Below are 24,883 nucleotides of genomic sequence, written 5' to 3' on the forward strand. Positions count from 1 at the left end.
TCTAGAGTGGAGCCTGCCATTCTGCATTTCTTTTTGTTTTGTTTTGTTTTGTTTTGTTTATGATACTCACAGAGAGAGAGAGAGAGAGAGAGGCAGAGACATAGGCAGAGGGAGAAGCAGGCTCCATGCACCGGGAGCCTGACGTGGGATTCGATCCCGGGTCTCCAGGATCGCGCCCTGGGCTAAAGGCAGGCGCCAAACCTGCTGCGCCACCCTGGGATCCCCCATTCTGCATTTCTAACAAGCTCCCAGGTACGGACAGTGCTGCTCATCCTTTGAGGAGCAAGGGACTAGGTAAATGTCCCCTAAGGGAACCATTTGTAGCCACCTGCCTATGTTAAACGTTCTCCAATGTTCTTTATAGTATTTGGTCTCTCAGAACTAAAAATCACTAATTAAACAAATGGCTCATATTCTGAAGGAGAAGACTAGTTTTCAACTGGAGAAAGAGTCATGTGGGCATCTGAGTAGGAGTGTAAGAACAATAGTGTCTGGAGACCTTGGATAGGTGATATACTAACCAGTGTTGTGTCCATAATAAAAATTTGTGAGAGACAGTTGTACCATAACTGGAGTTGTCAAAATTCGTGAATTGGAAGAATAAAAGGAAGAATGGATTGGAGGAATAGTGGCACACACCCATGCTGTTTATCATGAAGTGTTTCTCTGTTGAGACCCATGTTCGTGCCCCTGTTGTTATGTCTTCCAGGCTGGGACTCTCCCCTGTGCACTGCTTATCATGCCACAATGTCAAGCTGACATTTTTTCCCCTCCCTTCTCTGACCCACATACTCCACTCATATCTCCTGCACCCAAGAGAGACTTTACTTTTTGTCATACTTTTATAGTAGTGAGAGGTAATGACTGAAAGAAAGCCCACCTTTGCTGTTTACTCTAAAGAGGGTTTTTTTGATTTGTGTGCGTGTGTGCTTTTTTATGGGGCGGGGGTGGTGGTGTTGGGGTGTTTTGTTTTTGTTTTTGTTTTTGTTTTTACAAGAAGGTGAAAAACTACCAGCGTGGCAGCAGCTTTTCTCTTTGCAAGCCTGCTATGTAAACAACACTTGTGAAGTGTGCTGTCTCTTGGCTTCCAACTAAGGACAAGTCCAGGCCCTTCATTCCAACACCACAGAAAAGGGACTGTCATCAGTAACACATCAGCAAGCTGTGTGTTGGTTTTCTCTTCCTGCTTGACAAGAATTTTTTATTATTATTTATTCATAGAGACAGAGAGAGAGAGTGAGGTAGAGACACAGGCAGAGGGAGAAGCAGGCTCCATGCCGGGAGCCTGACGTGGGACTCGATCTCGGGATTCCAGGATCACGCCTTGGGCCAGAGGCAGGCGTTAAACTGCTGAGCCACCCAGGGATCCCCGCTTGACAAGAATTAAACAGCCCATCATTATACCTCAATTGATACCAGAACAGAATTAATGAATTTTGAAGTGTGCAAAAAGGATCAAAAGTGGATTATCCACCCACCCACCCCTTTTTTTAAGTAGGCTTCACACCCAGTGTGAAGTCCAGCACAGGGCTTGAACTCACCACCCCGAGATCAAGACCCAAGCTGAGAACAAGAGCCAGACGCTTAACCGACCAAGCTACCCAGGTGCCCCAAACGTGATTACACCCTTAAATTTATTTTACCTTTGTTCTTTCTGGGAAGACAGAATTCTGTCTCCTCGTAATGTAAAGAATTTGGGAGAACTAGGAGTTCTTTGGAGGAAAGTCATCCTAAAAACCTTTACAAGTGTGTAGTACCCTTGATTCCTATCCCTTTTCCAGGAGCTGTGTGGCTGAGGGCAGATGAATGCTTTATCAATGGTCTTTGACTCCCTGAGCAGTGAGGAAGGCCCTGAACTCAGAAGAAAAGAGCTTTGTGGTCAAATGTAGTCCAGGCAGAGTATCGCCAGGGTCACAGCTGAGGGATTAGGCCCTCTTATGTAGAGCTGTTCCTAATATTTGAAGCATGAAGAGAGGATACAGTTTAATAACATCAAGCACCACTGATGGCTCCCTGTACTCTGCTTCATCTTCAGCGGACACCTAGTAAATATTGTAAGTGGATGGTGAGTCTGCCCTGCAAACCATCTGAGCAAAGAAAAAAAGAAAAAACAGACACATACCCAGATTGCATGACATGCAAGCACAGAAAATGAGCCCCAGGGAATATCAGGTTTATTGCTGTTGTTGTAATCCTTAAAGAGTTGGAAACAGAAATGGCAAAGTAGTCAGAGGTACCTTGGAAAAGTGGAGCCCACTAGTGAAATTAGCATTCAAAGGGACTGCATCATACTCAAGGCCATGTATTTTCTCATTTTATCTTGTCACTCCTCCTGGGAGATCTGAAGAGTAAGTCTTTGAGAAGAGACTGGGAGCCTGTGCCTAGCATAAATAGTAACAAATTGTCTTAATGTCTAAAGCTTGGGCTCTTTCTGCTATATTGTGTTATCTTCATTTCTTTCTGGGAGTTGGAACAGCAGGTGGGAAAGGCCCCTGAGCTTTAAAAATAAAAATAAAAATGGAAGGAAGTTAAAGGGACTTTCCAGTTACCAGCCAGAAGCGCACCTGACATCACACTCCAAAAGCCATTTACCTTAACTTCCTAGGTATCATTTTTCCCTCCATTCTCTGTCTACTCAGAGTGGTGAGCCATAAAATCCTTTCAACAGAACATATTTATGTCTTTCTCCAGTAATAAGAACCACCAGGCAACTAGAGGGATTGCACTGCTCAACAGAGTGGGTGGGGGCCACGTTCAGGAGACAGGCCTCTACCTTTTCATAAAGTCCAGTTCTGAAAGGGGAAATGAAACATTAGAGAAAGAGCAGGATTGAGGGGTCAGCAGGGAGAATACCAGGAAGATAGAGAAATGCAGATGTGCAGGCCCTATCCAGGGAGCGCCAGGGAGAACACAGCCACTGCAGAGAAAGGATGGGGAGCACTCTGCCTCCCCAGCCTACCTTACTGTTCTCTTTGGTTGTTTCCCACCCTGACTCTCTCCGCTTCTTTAAGAACCTATTCTATTCCAAAGTTTTCCAGACGTCACTGTCAAATCTTGGTATCATAAATGGTCATCATGTAACCTTAATAACTGCAGGCTCCATTCTTCCTCTATATCCACTTCCAGGCACAACTACCCACCAGGAGCCCAACTATACAAGAAAGATTATATTGATACATTCCACCCTGAATGTCTGCCTAGGAATTCCTTTTTTAGTTAGAGCTGAAGTTTATGGTTCTGGGAAGCTGCTACTACTAACTTGTGATCTTCTGTTTCATGGATGTTACAGTTCTAACCCATTGATAATTAATAGAATTTGAGCCAAGAATTATCTGAGTGTTATCTAGTGGTTGGATGGGACTCAGAGTTAAGCCCATTACTTGTATGTAACTCTCTTGGTTCCAGGAAGCTCAACACTTGGAAGAGTTTTGGATTCTATCAATCTAGGACTACAAAATGGTGGAAATTCTGTCTCAAATTTTATAAAACTTCACCAGAGAGAAGTGTAGGTAGGATGTACCTCACTACTCAGGCCGAGAAAGATAGATGTAGAGTTACCAAGTACCCAAAGATAGAGACTGCCAGTCTCTGGTGTATATCCATTTCCCTCACTCCTCTTTCCTTTATTTATTTATTTTTTTTTTTAAGATTTCATTTATTTGACAGAGAAAGCACAAGCGAGGGGAGCAGCAGGTGGAAGGAGAGGGAGAAGCAGGTTCCTTGCTGAGCAAGGAGCCCAATGCAGGGCTCCATTCCAGGACCCCAGGCTTGTGGCTTGAGCTGAAGGCAGACTGAGCAGACTAACCAACTGAGCCACAGAGGCATCCCTTCTTTATCATCTTTGTCTTTTAGGAACCCAATCTAGTACCTTAAAGAACCTCCCTACTGAGAAGCTTCCAGGTAGTCCTCCCTTTTTCTGCCCTGCGCACTACTCTTGGAACACCCTGGAGCTCTGACCTGTGCATCTGTCCCCATGTGCCTCAGGTGAACTCATCCAAGCTGTGTCTTTAAACAGCTCTTGCCAGAGCTGCCCACATCTGGGCTCAGACCAAAACTCCCAAGCAGTTCTCAAAAACTCACTACATGATATCTAAACCTGTCATGCTTTCCTCAAGAGTAACTCATTCTCCTTGAGTCCTGGGGAAAAACATGTCCCCATTTTGGAAAAGTGAGTAATTGAGATTATTTAAGTTAGAATTGTGTTACACTGCACTTCATAACAATCTAGGGTTACTTTGTGGGCTATTCTAGGTGGGTCACATATCCCCAACTTGTTCTTCCATTTTCTCAATGAGAAAATACAGATAAATCAAGGCTCCATTTGATTAACCCCACTAGTAAACACACATATGTTAACACAATTCTAAATACTGCATCTTTGTGCTGTATTTGTCTTTATTTTTTTCACAGAGGGCTTCATTAAAGTTCATGGACCCTAAAAACTAGAGTGAACATAATGACACCTGGACACCAGATCTAAAAAGGCTTTGTAACATGCCTTGGGTCTCCCGCTGCACTAACCCTGTGGGTTGGGTTTCATGAGAAAGCCTGTTGATGAGAACCAATTGTATATGTCCCGGCCAGAGAGAAGCTTGTCATCTGGTAAAATGAGAAGAAATAGGCACTTTTCTCCACCATCATAACTAAAGACTGGTTTTGGTCTGAGTGGCACTCTGCCTAGGCTAGAAGATCTACCCTCAGAAACAACAATAAGGTGAGGGGACAGTCCCCACAGACATTTCTGCCAAGATGGAGAGTACCATCCCCACATCCCCAGCCCACCACCTACCCCTGGTGTTGACCCAGTAGATGAAGATACTCAGGTTGAGAAAGGTCCATCAAGGTCAAGCCAGAGCAGATTTTACAATCATTTTTAAGAAGAATTTTCCACGGCTGCCTTTTTTCATCTTCCACACTGAACTGTGGTAGCAGGAACTAATCTGAAAAGCCTTTGAAGCATCCAAAATAGTTAGCATTACAATCTATGATGCTCTATCTTCCAAGGTGAACAATAGAGATTTGCCTTTAGATCCATCTATTCTTTTTTGAGGCCCAGTTCTAAAATACTTGGTTATATGGTTTTCAACTCTTTAACAGATAGATGGAGAGAAAGAGGAAGTGCGTCAGATAAGCATAGAGACAGCAGCAAAAAGGGGTTATTTGAAAGCAGGGAAGAAAGCCAGCCAGCCAAACTGGAAAACTCCAAGGGCCCAGTGGCCTAGGAATATTCAGGGTAGGGAGAGACTACCCACACATCTTGGTAGACTCCAGTGGCTTTCCTAGTTACAGCTCAGAGTCATGGATATACCACAGCACTATAACTGTGCATAATCAGGAAAAGATAGAGCATCACAGATTGTAATGCTAACTATTTTGGATGCTTCAAAGGCTTTTCAGATCAGCTCCTGCTACCACAGTTCATTGTGGAAAAGATTGAACATTCCCTCCACTGTAAGAATTCCATTCCAAATGGTGTAAACAAAAAATCCTAATATTTATAAAGCTGTCCAAGAAACACAGAACGATGTATATACCCCAGGATCAGAGATTCCATGTGGTCCTCTGACTTGTTGGGACCCATCTTTCTCAGTATATGCTAATTCTAAATGATTTTTAACTATCCAGAGTTTTTTCTGAGTTTTCTGAATTCTATAACAGAGTCATTTTTAGATTAAGTCAGTGAAATAAATCCACAAACCTAACCAAAATAGAAACATTAGTGAATGATACACCCCAGAATACACCTGTTCTTAAATGCTTATGCCCTGTTCGTAATGCTTTGCCTTTTGATTTGCAGATATGAAAGTTAATCCAGTTATTATACACCTGTTTTTAAAGCTAGGGAGGGGGACACCTGGGTGGGTGGTTCAGTGGTTGAGCGTCTGCCTTTGGCTCAGGGCATGATCCTGGTGTCCTGGGATCAAGCCCCACATTGGGCTTCTTTTAGGGAGCCTGCTTCTCTCTCTGCCTATGTCTCTGCCTCTCTGTCTCTCATGAATAAATAAAATCTTCAAAAAATAAAAATTTTAAAAAGTAAAGCTAGGGAGGATGAGGGCAATAATAGCAATTTGAGGGATGCTTGGGTAGCTCAGTGGTTGAGCATCTTCTGCCTTGGCTCAGGGCATGATCCCAGAGTCCTGGGATGGAGTCTCCCATCGGGTTCCCCATGGGGAGCCTCCTTTCCCTCTGCCTAGGTCTCCTGCCTCTCTCACTGTGTGTCTCATGAATAAAATTTTAAATAAGTCTTTAAAAAAAAAAAAAGTAATAGCAGTTTGAACCCAGGGCATAGGAGGTGATGTGTTTAGTCTAGAGGTGAGGGCTAGAACCCCCATGTCCACAAATCTGCAGTAGTCCTTCTTAGGGTATGCCATCAGAATAAGCTGTGCAAGACCTCCCTCTCTTGCTTTATTTTTTCTTCTTCATCTCTCAATTCCTGCTCCTACCCCCATCCCTTAGATACCCACTTTAAGTATTTTGTATAATCCCCCAGATGTGTGTGTGCTTCAAGGAAAGAGTCTGAGCATATATGATTCTCATTTACACAATTGGTGTGTGCTGTAGGACTCCGTTTCTTTTTTTCATTGTATTTTGAAGTATATTTTACTTTTTTTCTTGTTTTAAGATTTTATTTATTTGACAGAGGGGAAAGAACATGTGCAAGGAGAGTGGTAGGCAGAGGGAGAAGCAGACTCCCCACAGAGCAGGGAGCTTGATGCAGACTCCATCCCAGAACCCTGGGATCATGACCTGAGCAAAAGGCAGACACTTAACCGACTGGCCCACCCAGGTGCCCCTGTTTTACTGTTTCTTAAGCCCAGCTGAGTAAATCTCCCAGCCCATTGCCAGACCAGGCATTCACAGGGTTGCCAACATGGCCTTCATAACCCTCCTTCCTGGGCTTGAGTGGCAGATCCTGGTTTCTCTACTTTTCTGCCTCACAGCACATTCTTAGACCTAGACTAAGATAAAAGCAGACAGTAGATACAGAAGACCTTTCTTTCTTTTTTTTTTTTTTTTTCCCTGACTTTGGCAAGGAAGAAAAAGTGGCAAAAGTAGATGTATTATCTACATATATATGTATTGGGAAACCGAACAGGCTTTTGGGTAAAGGACATTAATTAGCATTTATTTGCTTTTCCCTTGTGGGAAACCAAATCACTGAGGGAGCAGTAGTCATAACTGTCCCAGAGGAAAGCCACCAGGCAAGGCCTCACAGGGAGGCAGTGCTGCAGTGGGGACCGGACTTCTCAAAACAGGATCCAAAAGCCTCCTATAACAGTATCCCAAGAAGTTGATCTGTATACAAGTTCCTGGACCCAGCCAGGGCCACAGTGTCAGGATCTGCATCTTTTATTAGTAGCCCTGGTGAGTCTTGTGTACACAGAAAATAAGTGCCAGGGCCAAGGGTCTGTCTGGCACTACTGGTCCAGAAGCTGAATTTCCTCCCACTGGCCCAAACCAAATCCACATGTTGAGGTTGAGAGGGAAACCAGAATGCTAGTTCAGTCACAGATATAACTAACACATAGACACTTAAATTGGCCTCCCAGCACATGCTGTCTGTCCCTATGTGCACATCTGAGAGGGAGCCCAAGGCAGGGGAGGGGTCCAGCCATTCATGGCCAGTTGTCACTGCTGCAGGATGGTAGCTGTGACAAGGCCAGAGATCCCAAGTTAGCTGGTGCTCTTCCCTCTCCCTTGGAATGTGGTCAGACTGGCACATTCCTGATTTTCCTTTTTTCTAACCTCAGGTATCATCTTCCTGTTCCTCAGGTTAGTTGAAGCTGCTTATGAGGCTAGAGCGCTCTTCTCTTTGATCATATATCCTGTGTCGTTTACTGTGTTGCTCCTTCAGCCCTCTTGCCATTTGTCTGCCCCAGAAAAGATGTGGCATTTCTCATCTTAATGCTGAGGGCAAGGGTAACTTCTACTCTGAGATCTGGGGTGTGAGGGCCTTTAATTTTATTGTCTACCTCCCCTCAAGACCACCTGCCCAGTTACCTAACAACATGAAAATAAAGATACAGTCTTGAAGATTTTTCCTGAAATCCAGAGCCTCTCTTCTGGGGCTTGGTGATTGTGGAGTCCAAGCAGGGAAGAACTGGTTTTGCTGGCTGCTCCTGCTGGGCCAAGATTCCCAGAAGCCCCAGGAAACCCAGGAGTAGCCCTTGCAGTGAACAAAGATGAGATATGCTTGTGGTTATTTCTGTCCAGGTCCTAGCAGTGTTTATTTTTGATAGTTTTTTTTTTTAATTTATTTATTCATGAGAAACAGAGAGAGAGAGAGAGGCAGAGGGAGAAGCAGGCTCCATGCAGGGAGCCCGACGTGAGACTCGATCCCAGGTCTCCAGGATCACGCCCTGGGCTGAAGGCGGTGCTAAACCGCTGAGCCACCCAGGCTGCCCCATATTTTTGATAGTTTGAAATGATGTATTCACCACTTCCTAATATATATTGCTTTGCTATGAGCCCTCATGAAAGCTGTTATTCTGCCTTGTTCCTTACTATAAAAGCATTAGCTCCAGGGTAAACCAGAGATGGGGCCATTTTAAATTCCTCAGTGCTTCATGGGAGTCCTATTGAGAAAGCTTCTCATCCTTTAAAGAAACTTTTGGTTCAGGACACGGGTTGTTCAGTCGGTTGAGCATCTGGCTCTTGATTTCGGCTCAGGTCATGATTTGGGGGTTGTGGGATCCAGCAGGGAGTCTGCTTGAGATTCTCTTTCCGTCTACCCCTGCTCATCCCCCTCCCCACCCCTGGGCACACATATACACTCTTTCAAAATAAATAAATAAATCTTTTTTTTTAAAAAATAAACTTTTTGGTTCATGAATCAATGAATCTTAAGTTAATGACTTTCAAAGTGTTTTGAATGTGACTTACTGTAAGAATATCGTTTAAAACCAATAGGTATGTAAATATATTTGTATATACAACCAAAATAGTAGTTTTACAAGTTACCTGACATGTGGAATGCACTCTAATATATTCTTTTCTGTTGTAGCTTGAAAAATAAATGAACAAATAAACACTTGTCAGAATCTACTAAAATGATTTCATAACCCACCAGCGTGTTGCAATTCATAGTATAAACATCATAGCTTTAAGTGACTTTGGTTCCACAAATTCATACTATTGTGCTGAGCATCTACTGTGAGCAAGCCCCTTTGGACTGGACTTAGTCACGACCCCTGCCCTCCTGCCCTTTCAGCCCTCTCAGAGGCAGAAACTCAAGGCAGGAGAACAGGGCCCTGGGATGATGTGGCTCAGAGCAGGATAGCTTTCCATGAAAGGGGTGCTGTCAGCACATAGGCGTTCTTTGGGGCTCACCTACTCAGGCCTTTGTGGAGAGAATCCTCTTCAACTCAATCTCTCTTTACTCTGGGTACAAGCCACAGTCCCTGTCACCACCTCCCAGGCCCCAGACACCCCACTCTTCTCTTACTGGCCGTACCACCTCACTCCTTGCTGCTCCCTCCACATTCCTTGCTGTTCCAGTAGCCTGGAATGCTTTCCCCAAGCACATCACAAGACTCACTTCCTCACTTTCCTCAAATCTTTGATTTGGGATGGGGGGATGTGTTTAAGATTTTATTTATTTGAGAGAGAGCAAGAGAGCACATGAGCTGGGGGAGAGACAGATGGAGAGGGAGAAAAGAAAGGCAGGGAGCCCAGCGCGGGGCTCCATCCTAAGACCCTGGGGTCATGACCCAAACTGGAGGCAGACACTTAACCAACTGAGCCATCCAGGTACCCCTCAAAATCTTTATTTAAATACACCTTTTCAGGGATCCCTGGGTGGCGCAGCGGTTTGGCGCCTGCCTTTGGCCCAGGGCGCGATCCTGGAGACCCGGGGATCGAGTCCCACATCAGGCTCCCGGTGCATGGAGCCTGCTTCTCCCTCTGCCTGTGTCTCTGCCTCTCTCTCTCTCTCTCTCTCTGTGACTATCATAAATAAATAAATACATACATACATACATACATACATACACCTTTTCAGATAGGTCGTCCCCAAACACCCACTTTATAATTATGAATGCTCTCTGCACCTCAGCACTCCAGAATATTCTTCCTTCCAGTAGTTTTCTCCTTAGCACATAAAATTGTCTTACATGTATTTCACTTGTTTAACAAAGTTACCCCCAGTAATTCCCATGAAGGCAGGAGTTATATTTGTTCATTTTCTTCCCCAGTGCCTAGAGCAGTAGCCATAGTACCTAGTAGGAACTTTCATATTTGTCTCCAAATTTCTTTTTTGTTTTTTAAGACTTTTTATTTATTTATTCATGAGAGACACAGAAAGGCAGAGACACCGGCAGAGGGAGAAGCAGGCTCCATGCAGGAAGCCTGACGCGGGACTCAATCCCAGGTCTCCAGGATCATGCCTTGGGCTAAAGGCAGCGCTAAACCACTGTGCCACCCGGGCTGCCCTGTCTCCAAATTTCTATATAAATGTCCACCTCCTGACATTGATGTCACCCCAGTGATTCTGTTAAATTGATATTTGAGAGAGACAGTCATTGGTATTTGACTCTGTAAGGGAATTGGTATTTTTTTTTTTTATGCTGGTAAAGGTAAAATTAAATTTACCTTTATTCCAGGAAGCATTTACATCCCACTTTATCTTAGAAGTCCTGGTCACATAGTAGAGTGAAAAATCCGGCTGTCGTAATCATGAAGCTGGTTTTCCCAGTCGATATTTCAAGCATTGATTGCCCTCTCCTAGGCAGGGTGACTCTAGAAGACTCTGGGCCTTTTTTACTTTCTATCTCTAGGGGGCAGCATTAGCACAGAAACTAAATTTGAAGCCATCCATTCTACTTTGTCACCTACCTAATGCTAGTGAATCTAAAGAAAAGAAATGCTTGCCTTCTTTCTAATCTGTGGGAGTAAGGTTTAGAGATTTCTTTATTCAAAGTCAGTTTCCATATCTAGAAATGGGAGGGCATACATGCTTTAAAAATTTAGTGTATGCATATATAACCATCAAAAAATAAGAACAATGTGAAATCTTTCCCAGAGAAGCCTTTTCTTCAGTACTGTTGCCCAGGTGTCACCTGGCCATGCCCAGATTTGAATTTCTGCATTCAGAAATCAAAAGGTTCTTCTGCCTCAGAGGGATGATTTACTTTTAAGGAAAGAGAAATCCCTGTAAGAGCATGGCTGCTTGTGGAGATGTGATATAGTCAGATAATTATAGGACATCATTAAAAGAATTAATGTTCACATTGTGTTTGTCCTTTAAGAAAGATGGACCCAGACAAGCTGGACTGTCTTGTTCTGTTAGGTGGGGTCCCTAGGAACCTGTGTTTTGACCTCAGGTGCTAACTGACCTTCTTGACCCTGGGCAGGGGAGGGAGAAAGCCAGCTGGCAGGTTTTTCAGTCCTTCCTGACTTTCTCTAAACTAGAGGTTCTCCCAGACACAAATTAGTAGGCACTGCTGTTTGTGAAGCACCTCTCCTCCAATGCAAGGAGATATCCATTTCTACAGACTGAAGCTGTAGATGAAAGCCAACGAAGAACATCATAACTGAAGGGAGATGTGGTGCTTTCTCAAGCACCATCTGCAGGCATTTGGCCATTAGCTTCTTGGTAATAACTGGTCTTCACAGTTTTGTACATTGGATTGGGGAAGGGAATTAGAAGGGAGCAAAGAAAGGAACCACTATAAGAAAGACATAACCCATGTCCTTAAGGCACAAGCTATAATGATCTCACTTGAAAGGTTTTTTTTTAATTGAGTCTTATATAGAACTTGATATTTTTCATGAAATCATCATTGTACTTGGCATGATTATAAATATGAAGACCTGATGAGGAGATAATAATGTTCTTTGGGGAAGGAGGTCATTTTCTCATTTACTAAGAGATTTCAAATGCCTTTTTCATATATAAAATGCAGAAGTCCCAGAAGTAAGGGTGGGAGGTATATCTGTAACTCTGCATGAAGAGGAATGTGCTTTCTGTTGCCAGCCTTCATCTCTGAAGTTTTTCTTACATTCACTTCCTTGTGTGGGTCAGATCTGGTGCATGGCCTTAGAAATCAAAAGACACCTGAGACATAGTGTGCTAGGCCGTAATCACCTTGTGATCCAGAATTTTGGTGGTTTATTCACCACTGCATCCTCATGTGACACAGAATAGGCACTTAGAGGGTAGTGCTTTTTAAAATAGATTAATTGAACCCTCCATTCCAAGTCTGTCTGTAGTGATCAGCAGAGCACAGTCTTTGCCCGCAAGCAGTGCTTGGCTCCTAGGAGATGTGATGTAATCAGATAATTACAAGACAAAAGTGCTGTAAGCTAGTGGGAGCCAAGTGCTCGAGGAGTCCAGGGAAAGAGTGCCAACTCTTGCCCAGGTCATTTGGGTGTCCCAGAGCCAGTAGCATTTGAAGAGAACTGATGGGTAGGAGTTGCCAAAAGAAAAAGGACATCTAGGCTGAGCATTGCAAGGTTAAGGGTGTCAGGCGGGTGTTGCTAACTGGAGGCCAACCATGCTGGCCCTGGATCCCAGCTCAGGATCAGCCATGAGGCCCCCAAGGCTGCTTCTCTGAGCTCTTCTCCTCTCCTAGGTGACTCCACCCCACCCCCACCCCCCATGCTTCCACTCTGCCAAATCCCTTTCAGGTTCATATTGGAACGTCACTGGGCACAAGGCTGTCCACACCAGTGGCATTGGCAGCCCCCCCACCCACACTCGTGCCCAGAGTGTTCGTGGTCTTCCTACAGAGTGGATGTTTATCTATTTGTCTATCGGAATATAGATTCATTTTTTCACTGATTCTTGGCTGAGAATAGAGCCTGGTCAAAGTGGCAGGTTCTCTCAGGAGGTGTTTGTTGAAGAGGGCAAGGGAAGGAAGGAGAAGAATGTTCTAACATTCCTTTCAGTGCAGAACTTTTCTCCCTTACCAGTCTCCCTGGGAACAAAACATCACCTAGAGCAGTGATGATGGTATGCTGGTCTCAGGCACTGTCATCAGCAGGTGTTTGTACAACATTGTCCTGGCCACCTTTGGGGAAGTGAGTAGCAAGTATTTACAAATGAAGGCATAGGGGCTGGTTGACAGAAGGACCAAGTAAGTGATAGTTGGTTCTGGTGTAGAAAACTTACATTGAGCTTATTTGCATATCTAATGGGAATCTAAAAATACACTTCCTCCGGTGCCCTACCAGACATGTAGCTGGCCAAAGGTATCAGGAAAAGCTACTTCCTCGCATGTGTCCAGTCTGAGATTGCTATGATTAGCAGGTTCCTACATTATCATTAAGAAATGGTATCCTCAGGTTTAATCCTAGCCCATCCTGCCTCTTACTGGGTCATTCCCAGCTCTCCAGGAAGCACAGGGAAGCAGGCATCCTGCACAGCTGCAGCTGGTCATCCGTGTTCTCCAAACCCTGTTGTGTGGCTCTCTGCGGCCTTGTTGCCCTTATCATCTGCTCTCATACAAGATACCCATTATAACTTCAGGGCTTGTCTCATACCCTCGTGCCCTTGGGTTTTCCAGTAAACAATGATCTGTTCTTGCCAGCAAACACCATGCTGCCAAGCAGTGAGAACACAGTAGAAAGAGCAAGTGGATTTGGAATCAAACAGATTTGAGTCCATAGCTTTGTGGCCTTAAACAAGTTAATTTGCCTCTCTGGGCCGCCTTTTTCTTGTTTACTTTAAAGGAGGCAAAAGGGGACACCTGGGTGGCTCAGCAGTTTAGCATCTGCCTTCAGCTCAGGGCATGATCCCGGAGCCCTGGGATAGAGTTCCGCATGGGGTTCCTTGTGTGGAGACTGCTTCTCCCTCTGTGTTTCTGTCTTTCTCTCTCTCTCTGTCATGAATAAATAAAGTCTTTAAAAAAAAAAAAAAGGAAACCCCACAAAAGGTTAATTTAAAAAATAATAATAATAAAGGAGGAAAAAAAAAAAGAATGGAGAGGCACCTGGGTGACTCAGTCAGCAGCTGAAGTCACCTGTCAGCTCAGGTTGTGATCTCAGGGTCCTGAGATTGAGCCCCATGTTGGGCTCTATGCTGGGTGTGGAGCCTGTTCGAGATTCTCTCCTCTCCCTCTGCCCCCCCCCAAAAAAAAGAAAAAAAGAATGGGGATAATGGTCCAGTACTTCCTTGTAGAGTTGCTGTGAAGATTGAATGAGGTGTGTGTGTGTGTGTGTGTGTGTGTGTGTGTGTGTGTGCGCGCACGCGCGCACACATGCGCAAAGCATCGCATACTGGAAGATCTGTAGGTTCAGAACCTTAAGCCAGTACTGTGGGGTAGCTGGAGGGATTTGTGAGTTTGGGATACATGCTAAAGATGCTCCCTTCCAGGACACTGGTGGCTCAGTGGTTGAGCATCTGCCTTTGGCTCAGGACATGATCCCAGTGTTCTGGGATCAAGTCCCACATCGGGCTCCTCACAGGGAGCCTGCTTCTCCCTCTGCCTATGTCTCTGCTTCTCTGTGTCTCTCATGAATAAATAAATAATCTTTTTTAAAAAAATGTTCCCTTCCTGAGGCACCTGAGTGGCAAGGTCAGTTAAGCATCTTGACTCTTAGTTTCAGTTCAGGTCATGATCACAAGGTCATGAGATCGAGCCCCCTGTTGGGCTCTGTTCTCAGCACAGACTCTGCTTGGAATTTTCTCTTTCTCTCTCCCTCTACCCCTCCCCACCTTGTGCACACTCGCTCTCAAATAATTAAATCTAAAAAGATAAATTTAAAAAATTAAAAATAAAAATAAAATAAATAAAATAAGATAAATGAGCCCTGACTGGCTCAGTCAGTGGAGCATGTGACTCTTGATATCAGGGTTGTGGGTTTGAGCCCCAGGTTGGGTGTATAGATGACTTAAGATAAAATTTGGAGGGGGGAAGGGCAGCCTGGGTGGCTCAGCAGTTTAGTGCTGCCTTCAGCCCAGGGCGTGATCCTGGAGACCCAGGATCGAGGCCCACATCAGGTTCCCTGCATGGAGGCCTGCTTCTTCCTCTGCCTGTGTCTCTGCCTCTCTGTCTCTCTCCCTCTCTCTCTCTCTCTCTCTCTCTCTCATGAATAAATAAATCTTAAAAAAATATATTGGATGGGGGATCAAGTAGGTGATAAATAGCCTTTAAGAAGGGGCACTTGTGGGCAGCCCCGGACATGATCCTGGAGACCCAGGATTGAGTCCCATGTCGGGCTGCCTGCATGGAGCCTGCTTCTCCCTCTGCTTGTGTCTGCCTCTCTGTCTCTCTCTCTGTCTCTCTCTCTCTCTCTCTCTCTCATAAATAAATAAATAAATAAATAAATAAATAAATAAATAAATAAATAAATAAATAAATAAAATCTTAAAAAAAAAAAAAGAAGGGGCACTTGTTATGATGAGCTCTGGGTATTGTATATGTGATGAATCACTAAATTCTGCTCCTGAAACCAATAGTACACTATACATTTAACTAACTTGGATTTTTTTTTTTTTTTAAGATTTTATTTATTTATTCATCAGAGAGAGGAAGAGAGACAGAGACACAGGCAGAGGGAGAAGCAGTCTTTCTGTGGGGAGCCCGATGCAGGACTTGATCCCCGGACCCTGGGACCATGACTTGAGCCGAAGGCAGATGCTCAACCACTGAACCACCCAGGCATCAGTGGTTGGATTTAAATAAAAACTTGAGGGAAAAAAATAAAATATTTTTTTAAACTATGCTCCCTTCTCTATAGACATTTCAGTGGGAAACCTATGTACAGAGCCAAAACTGGGCACTGGGGTGGCTCAGTTAAGCATCTGCCTTCAGCTCAGGTCATGATCTCAGGGTCCTAGGATCAAGCCCTGCGTTGGGCTGCCTGCTTCTTCTCCCTCCTACTCTCCCTCTCCCTCTGTGCACATGTATGGTCTCATGTGCTGCTCTCTCTCACTCTTAAAGTCTTTTTTTAAAAAACATAATAGATTTTCAGTTTGGCTCTTTTTTTTTCTTTTTTCTTTTTTTTTTAAGAATTTATTTATTTGAGAATGAGAGTCAGAGCAAGAGAGAACGAGCAGGGGTAGGGGCAGGAGAAGCAGACTCCCCAGTTAGCAGAGAGCCCAATGCAGAACTCGATCCCCTGAGACCCTGAGATCATGACCTGAGCCAGAGGCAGTCTCTTAACTGACTGAGCCATCCAGGGGCCCCTCTTTCTTCTGTTTTTTATTTATTTTTTTAAATTTTTTTTTAATTTTTATTTATTTATGATAGTCACAGAGAGAGAGAGAGGCGCAGACACACAGGCAGAAGGAGAAGCAGGCTCCATGCACCAGGAGCCCGACGTGGGATTCGATCCCGGGTCTCCAGGATCGTGCCCTGGGCCAAAGGCAGGCGCCAAACCGCTGCGCTACCCAGGGATCCCATCTTCTGTTTTTTAAAATAAAGTCCCAGAACGCCTGGGTGACTCAGCAGTTGAGTCTGCCTTTCTCTGGGGTCCGGGATCGGGTCCCACATTGGGTTCCCTGTAGGGAGCCTGCTTCTCCCTCTGCCTCTCTCTCTCTCTGTGTTTCTCATGAATGAATAAATAAAATCTTTAAAAATAAATTTAATTTAGGGGATCCCTGGGTGGCTCAGCAGTTTAGCGCCTACCTTTGGCCCAGGGCATGATCCTGGAGTCCCGGGATCGAGTCCCACATTAGGCTCCCTGCATGGAATCTGCTTCTCCCTCTGCCTGTGTCTCTGCACCCTCTCTCTCTCTCTCTCTCTCTCTCTCTCTCTCTCTCTCATGAATAAATAAATAAAATCTTTTTAAAAATTAATTAATTAATTTAATTTAAAAGTTCCTTCTGGAAGCCATATTGGAAAAGTAGTTCTTTTATTCCTAAAAAGAAAAGATAGGCCTGTTGCCATTTCCCCAGTCATAGCCTTTTTTGTGGAGGGTTATGAAGGAAGTCTGGCCAAGTATCAAATCCAGACTCTGGGGCTTGTACCCCTAGAATTTATTTACTTAGGGCAGCCCTGATGCCCCAGCGGTTTGGCGCCGCCTTCAGCCCTGGGGTATGATCCTGGAGACCGGGGACTGAATCCCACATCAGGCTCCCTGCATGTAGCCTGCTTCTCCCTTTGCCTGTGTCTCTGCCCCACCCCCCCACCCCCATCTGTCATAAATAAATAAATAAAATCTTTTTTAAAAAAAATGTATTAGCCCTAGTTTTAGTGAGGAGCTTGCTGTAAGGTCCTACAACCTTGTGTCTGCCATCAGGAGCCATTCCCAGCCTGTGCAACCAGCATGATCTTTTGAAAATGTAAATCAAATCATTGCATTTCCCTTGCAGACCCCAGCTTTCCAGACTCTTCCCACCAGCCTCAAAGCAGCAGGAAGCAGGATTCACTGGCCATTCCAAGCTCTTTGCCCCTTGAACTCCAGCCAGACCATCTTCATTTATTCCTCCAATGAGACAGGTCTTCTGCATTTCCAAGCCTTCACACACACCCTTCCCTTTGCCTGGAATATCCTCTCCCTATACCTGGCTAACTTTGCACAGCCTCAGGGCTCGGCTTCAGTGTCACATCCTCAAAAAGGCTTTCTTGATCCTCAAGTTAATGTAACTGCTATTTTGCCCTTAAAGCACCTAGTGCTATTCCTCTGAAATGTTTCCGTTGCTGTTGTAGCTGTGTGTCCTGTTTGTTTCATATGTCTCCTCTTCACTAAAACAGGCTTCAAGAAGGTAGGTGGGGGGCTGGGTGTCTCAGTCATTTGGGCATCTGACTCTTGGTTTTGGCTCCAGTCGTAATCTCAGGGTCATGAGATCGAGCCCCATAATCGTGTTCTGTGCTGAATATGGAACCTCCTTGGGATTCTTTGTCTCCCTCTCCCCACCACCCCCATGCGTGCTCTATCTCTTGCTCTTGCTCTCCAAAAAAATAAAAGAATCAGCTGCTCTAGAATTAAATTATATTCTCATCTCTGCCTCCCACCCTCACTCAGATATGCTCCTCCTGCATCACTTGATCCAAGTTCATGGTTCCACCAGCCCAGCAGTGTCCTAAGTCAGAACCCCAGAATCACTGCAGGCTTTTCGCACCCTCATCTTTTCTGTAGACTCTTCCAATTGCTGCTCAACCATCTTCCCACCTCTGGTCTAGCTTCTTCGATTCATCAAAGGGAAACACAAGCCCCCAGGTGTGACTGGATGGCTTGGTCTTCTGTTTAGCATCTGCCTTTAGTTTGCCTCATGGTTCCAGGGTCTGGGGACCCACACTGTGGTGTCAGGGAGGGGGAGATCCCTGCTCAGCAGAGAGCCTATATCTCCCTCTCCCTTTTCTCTCTCTCTCTCTCTCTCTTTCATATGAATAAATAAAATCTTTTGGATAAAAGAAAGACAATAACCCTTGGACAGATTGCTGCCCTTTCTAGATGCCTTCTGTGACTTTCCAGTATCTACAGCAGTAGGTGCACTACATTGTGATTGCTCACTGCATCAGAAGAATTGTATAGAGAACACCCCCCAGTTTATGTTTATTTATTTATTAAGTATATGTATGTACCACTGTTGTAACATGTTGCAAAACATGCTTAGATAGAGAAAACTTCAGAGGGTGGGATAAAATCATACTTTAAAATTATTTAATGATGTATGTTAAATCCTTTTGTACTCATTAAAATGTTAACATATTAAGTGTATTTTATTGTTGAAATGTTTGGGGACCTGGTTCTGCATTTTAGATACTTGGCTCTGATGGCTGTTGTAGCTGGGGAAGGCACTTTCCAAAGAGATGTGAATTCTGATGGGAGGAGTACTGTCTTGGTGTCCTGAGTGTTCTCATCATTTGTGATACTTTTATTCAGTCCCAGGAAGCTGCCAACTCCTCAAAGAACCTTTGTCTTACTTAGCTCCTCCCCCTCTCTGCTATCTTCCTTGTGTGTGCACTATTATACTTAACTCCACTGTGCTGCTCCATGTGGGTTGCTCACTTCTCTGACTTCCTCAAGAGACTGTGTGCATCCTTGCCCTGGGAAAAATAGAAGTTCTTGGATTTCCTTAAAGGAAGGAAAGGCCCCAATTCTACTAACCTTTGAGTTTGCCCAGTTTTATTGGTTCCCAAGGGTTCCAGCGTCAGTCTTGTGGTCTTTGTTCCTGTCTTAAACTTGGTCTCTTGCTCTTAGTTGGTGTCCATGTGTCATTTGGACCTGGAGGTGAGGAAGAACTGAATACCTTGACAACTGAGAGACATATGTGGTCTGAATGCACATGGCCCTGTGACTCCTGGAGTTAGCTCAGCATTTGTGAATAGTCAGGTACCTGGGCCTCATCTTTTGCTTTAAGGGGTTTGAGGTTTATAGCCCCACCCATTTTTGGAGTGCCTGAGATGGCAAAGCAGAGAGCTTGAGTTTCAGAGATTCTGTTTGAATCAGCTGCAGCCTCATGCCCCATATCTAGATCAGCAACTTCTCTACCCTGGACCATGGATCTAGAAGTTTTGCTGGAGGAACCATTTCAAAACAAGTAGGCAGTTTCTACTATGTTCCACTCCTAGACAAGACTAGAAGTCCATCGGGCAGCCCCCATGGCGCAGCGGTTTAGCGCCGCCTGCAGCCTGAGGTATGATCCTGGAGACCCAGGATCGAGTCCCACATCGGGCTCCCTGCATGGAGCCTGCTTCTCCCTCTGCCTGTGTCTCTGCCTCTCTCTCATTCTGTGTCTCTATGAATAAATAAATAAAATATTTTTTAAAAAATTAAAAAAAAAAAAGACTTGAAGTCCATCAAGTAAGATGCAGGGTGCAGGGAGAACCAAATAACTTCAGAATAGGCCTGGAGGGGTGGCGAGCAGGGAGGACAAAGTCTGGTGACTTGGACTCTTGGTTTCATCTTCTCTTGAGTGTTTTGCCAGCAGCAGTAAGCCCAGCTGTGTGTAGATGAGGTGATGACTAGGGCAGTGTTTGCTGGTCTTTGAGGAAGCTGTTTAAATGAAGAACTCAACAGCTCCCTGACAGGGTCATCTGAAACCAAGCTTAATCTTCTGCCTTACCCATAAAATAGTATTTAAGCAGCCACAAGTGTGTGAAGGGAGGCTATGGAGTGTTTTCTTTATATTGCAAAGCTGAGACCTCAGTGAATAGTCCAAACACCTTGCTGCATCTGGAAGACTAAAGGGGCAGCATAAAACTTAACCAAAACACCCTATGTGATACCATGAAGAACCCAGACCCACAGCAGCCCTTGATGACTGCATCCGGGTGCCAGTCAGATCTGATAGCCGGGATATGCTTGTCTGCGTGTTTTGAAGTTTGCACGTCAGAGTGTACTCTACCTTCCAGAGTGTACTCTACCTTAGAATCTTCTCATTAACCTCATCTTGAAGAATATAATTATCCTTGTGTTAAAAATGTCTAAGAACGTTTCTTCTGTGTAATGTTGTTTAAGCATTTGTTGAGTCTAGGAACAAAGCCTAGCTGCACTTGAGAGAATTACAGTTGAGTGAAATACACAGTTTACGAGAGAAGGGGTACATTTTAAAGAAACAACACAGAAAGCTCCACATGTTAAATTTACCCAGATTTCTATTCTCCTGCCTTATTTTAATTGTGGGTTTCAATGTCTAGCTAGTTAGTCTCTTCAAAAGACATTTCCGTTTTATTCTCTGGGACCCCTGAGCCCTTCACTGAGAAGCACTGTGGCTGAAAATCCACCCCGGGACTTGGAGAACTGCTGTGATTTTGGAAGTGAGTGGTGTCATTGTATAAGCGCTTGCTCACAACTGACTCCATTTGACCAGGCCATCTTGCTGTCAGTAGACCATGTCTCACTTAGAAAATGGATTCTTCCTTATGAAGAACGTCCCATGAATTAATAAATGCATCACCAGGAATGCTTAAAAAAAAAAAAAAAAAAAAAAACACTAAATGCCATGCATTGTTGTCAAGCTGTTACTCCTGGTGGGTGGCTAGATTAGTATTGTTTAAAAGCTTAAGATCCAGATCCAGCTCATCTATTCCAGCTGTTGTTTATCCTCCAATTTCCCAGAATAGTCAGGCACAAGGTCTTTTCAAAACAGGTTTGGGGCTGCTTTACATTTTGGTATGTAATAATTAAGTCACTATTGATTTAGCCTCTGTTCACTGATGGGGAGTGTAGGTAGGAGACCAAAGAACATCACATCCCTTGGAAGCAGTGGTGTGTAATATCAAATTTCTGATCGGCTCATCTCTATCCCCACCCATCCCATTCCACTGATTGAAGCCTGTTTACCCAAAGGGTTGTTCAGGTTCTCAGCTCCCCAAATAATAGTCTGCTTCATTTCTCTCTCTTTTCCAATGTTATTTATTTATTTTTTAGTTAGGTAGTACATTTATATAGTATAAGATTCAAAAGATGAAAAAAGCCTGAAGTAAGAAGTCTCACCCCTGGGGATCCCTGGGTTTAGTGCCTGCCTTCAGCCCAGGGCGTGATCCTGGAGTCCCAGGATCGAGTCCCACGTCGGACTCCCTGCATGGAGCCTGCTTCTCCCTCTGCCTGTGTCTCTGCTTCTTTCTCTCTCTCTCACGAATAAATAAATAAAATCTTTAAAAAAAAAAAAGAAGAAGAAGAAGAAGTCTCACCCCTGCCTTCCACCCACTTGGGAGAATCAGCCCTACCAATTTTTTAGGTAACCATTCAGATTGACTTTATAGATCACTGTATTCTCCCCACCAACACCTTTGTTTTGTAGAATTGATAGCATCTACACTGTGCATACCATTCTGTGCTACCCAGGCGCCCCTCATACACTGTGATCTTTTAAGCCACACATCGGATCATGGTACTTCCTCTTGAGGCCTTCCTGACATGCTTAATACCAAGGGCTAGACTGATGATTGCAATCAGATGGACTGGTCCCTGCAGGCTTCACTCTCTGCAGTTCAGCCACAGGAACTACACTTGCTCAGCTTCATCTGCCAGAGTATTCTCTTTCTTTTCCTCTGTCTGGAATGTGATTCTCCTTTCACTATCTTTGACTCATCTTTCAGAACTCAGACTTGGGCAGCCCTGGTGGCTTAGCAGTTTAGCACTGCCTTCAGCCCAGGGTGTGATCCTGGAGACCTAAGATCAAGTCCCGTGTTGGGCTCCCTGCATGGAGCCTGTTTCTCCCTCTGCCTGTGTCTCTGCCTCTTTCTCTCTCTGTCTGTCTCTCTCTCTCTCTCTCTCTCTCTCTGCATCTCTCATGAATAAATAAATAAAATCTTTAAAAAAAAACTTAGACTCCATTTCCTCAAACCTTCACCATCTCCCTCCCCAGAATAGATTGGGTTCCCAGTTAAAGCTGACAACACCATCTTATCCTTCATTGTACTTATTAAGGTAGTTATTTCCAGTTATGGAAATTTAATTGGGTTAATGTTTCTTTAAATTCTTGTTATAGGGATGCCTGGGTGGCTCAGTCAGTTAAGCGTTTACCTTTGCCTTGGCTCAGGTCATGATTCCCGGTCCTGGAATCAAGCTTCATGCTGAGCGGGGAGCCTGCTTCTTCTTCCTCTCTCTCTACCTGCCAATCTCCCTGCTTGTGCTCTTTCTCTTTCTGTCAAATCAATAAGTAAAATCTTTTAAGTAAATTGTTATAGATGGAGTTTCTAATACATGTGAATATTTTGTAAACAAGGAAGGTTTTTTTTTCTTTTTTTTTAAGATTTTAAAAAAATCTTTGCCTATGTCTCTGCCTCTCTCTCTCTCTCTCTCTCTGTGACTATCATAAATAAAAAATAAATAAATTTTAAAAAAAGATTTTATTTATTTCTTCATGAGGGACACAGATAGAGAGGCAGAGGGAGAAGCAGGCTCCATGCAGGAAGCCCAATGTGGGACTCAATCACAGGACTCCGGGATCCTGCTCTGAGTCAGAAACAGATGCTCAACCGCTGAGCCACCCAGGCATCCCAAGGAAAGTTCTTAGGATAAAAAGTAGTAATTTTTTTTTAATTCATGTTTATAGGGGCACCTGGCTGACACAGATGGTTAAGGCTCTGGCTCTAGATTTTCAGCTCAGGTTGTGATCTCAGGGTCATGAGATCAAGCCCCATATTGGGCTCAACAGGAAGTCTGCCTGAGTTTCTCTCTCCCTTTCCCTCTGCTCCTCCTGCTCACACACTCTGTCTCTCTCTCCCTCTCTCAAATAAATCTTTTTAAAAATTATGCTTATAAACAGTGTTAAGCTATGGAGGTTGATAACTGTGTTTTATGAGTAAGGGCTGACTGAGGGGGTGTCTCCTTTAAGGACTCTTAGTGATCCTAATCTAGACCGTTCTTCAGTGCAACAGAAGTAATCTGTGCCTGACCAACACTGGACTACTGGTTGTGGGGATTACAGAAATTAATGAGGGCCAAACAGACCCTACCCTCAAGCAACTCAAAGTATTTCATTTTTAAAAACCCAAGATCATATATATCTGTGTTCTTTGTTTTGTGGGCTTTTTTTCAGGTGGCTCTCCTGGCATTTTAGAAGGCCTTCTACAAATAGGGTGATGGGGGCAACACAATCTTTGCTCTGAGAAGTTTCCCCATGCTTTCTTCTGATTCTTACCTTTTCTCTTGAGAGAAATCTTTAGAAATAACCCTCTTGAAAGAGAGAGCCATCTCTTCAGAGAAAAAAAAAAAAAAAAAAAAAACTCAAGCCACGTGAAACTCGTTTCACATTTCCTGTTGTTGAACAGAAACTTCTGTGGTGTCTCCTCACCAGGAGCTTTGTGTCTCTCCTCTATCCCCAGGAAACCTGTAGGAAGTGTCAGGGACTCTGGAAAGAACACAATGGCCTTACCTGTGAAGAGCTGGCTGAGAAAGATGACATCAAGTACCGAACCTCCATGTGAGTAACCTCATTCAGGGGCTTGTGACTGGTTCTCCGCTCCCCCATTGGCCTGCCCTTTGGCCAGGGGGGCAGTGAGTGTTGTGGGAAGGACCAAGCTCTGAGGCCACCCCAATCCCAATCTAGAGTGACCTCAGAAGTGACCCTAACCCCTTCTGTTTTCTCATCTCTTCAACCTCGTAGAGCTGGTCCTGAAGTCTGATGTAATACAGTCAGTGCCTAAAGCATTCAAATTCAACAAATGTTAGTTGTTCTTCTTCTTATGATCTGAACGAATAACCAAGTCACACATTTTAAGTAGATTAGATTGCACTAATGCTGCTTATATCCATGTTTCGTATAGGATATTGGTGGCCAGAGACATTAAGCAGAATTACAGACTCCAGAATGCAGAATAATGCAGTCAGTAATAATAAGTATCATTACTGGTTAGCACTCCCTGTGTGGCTGAGCACTTTACAAATATTAACTCATTGAATACATGACTTAAATAATATAGAAGCCCATTCTTGTTTCCTATGATAGACCAGCCTCACCAGGCAGATCTTTCCCATGAGGTCATTCAGAGATCACGTTCCTTTCTCACATTGCTTCACCATTCCCTAAGATGGTGTTCTCGTCTAACATGACTGACTGGTTGTAGCCACATTTACACTCCAGTCCATACAAAAGGAGAAAGAGACAGGCTACCAAGCAGGCAGCCTTTAAGTTGTTAACAGTGTGTGTGTGTGTGTGTGTGTGTGTGTGTGTGTGTGTGTGTACGTACACCTATGTATGATTAGAAGACTTATGCTTCAGGGCAGCCCGGGCGGCTCAGCGGTTTAGTGCCTGCCTTCCGCCTGGGGTGTGATCCTGGAGACCCGGGATCGAGTCCCATGTCGGGCTCCCTGCATGGAGCCTGCTTCTCCCTCTGCCTGTGTCTCTGCCCCTCTCAATATCTCTCTTTCTCTCTCTCTCTCTCTCTCTCTCTCTCTCTTATTTGTGAGTGAGTGAGTAAATAAATAAATAAATAATAAAGACTTCTGCTTCTACCTGTTGGTCTACACTGAGTCATGTGGCCACAACCTAGCTTCAAGGCAGATAGCATGCATAATCTCTTGCCAGGTGATTTTGTGTCCAGCT

At 44.3% G+C, this 24,883-nt stretch overlaps 1 protein-coding gene across 8 annotated transcripts in view; it reads left to right on the forward strand.

The window, feature by feature from the left end:
- RNF216 (ring finger protein 216) overlaps window positions 1-24,883 on the forward strand; it is a 161,549-nt gene that overhangs the window by 107,624 nt on the left and 29,042 nt on the right. For all 8 annotated transcript variants that reach the window (XM_038539546.1, XM_038539548.1, XM_038539551.1 and 5 more), the window contains one exon: window positions 23,664-23,761. In XM_038539546.1, the coding sequence (XP_038395474.1) occupies window positions 23,664-23,761 (98 nt within the window). The remainder of the gene's footprint in view (window positions 1-23,663; window positions 23,762-24,883) is intronic.

This window comes from Canis lupus, chromosome 6 (genome assembly GCF_011100685.1).
Source record: "Canis lupus familiaris isolate Mischka breed German Shepherd chromosome 6, alternate assembly UU_Cfam_GSD_1.0, whole genome shotgun sequence".
Lineage (NCBI taxonomy): Eukaryota > Metazoa > Chordata > Mammalia > Carnivora > Canidae > Canis > Canis lupus.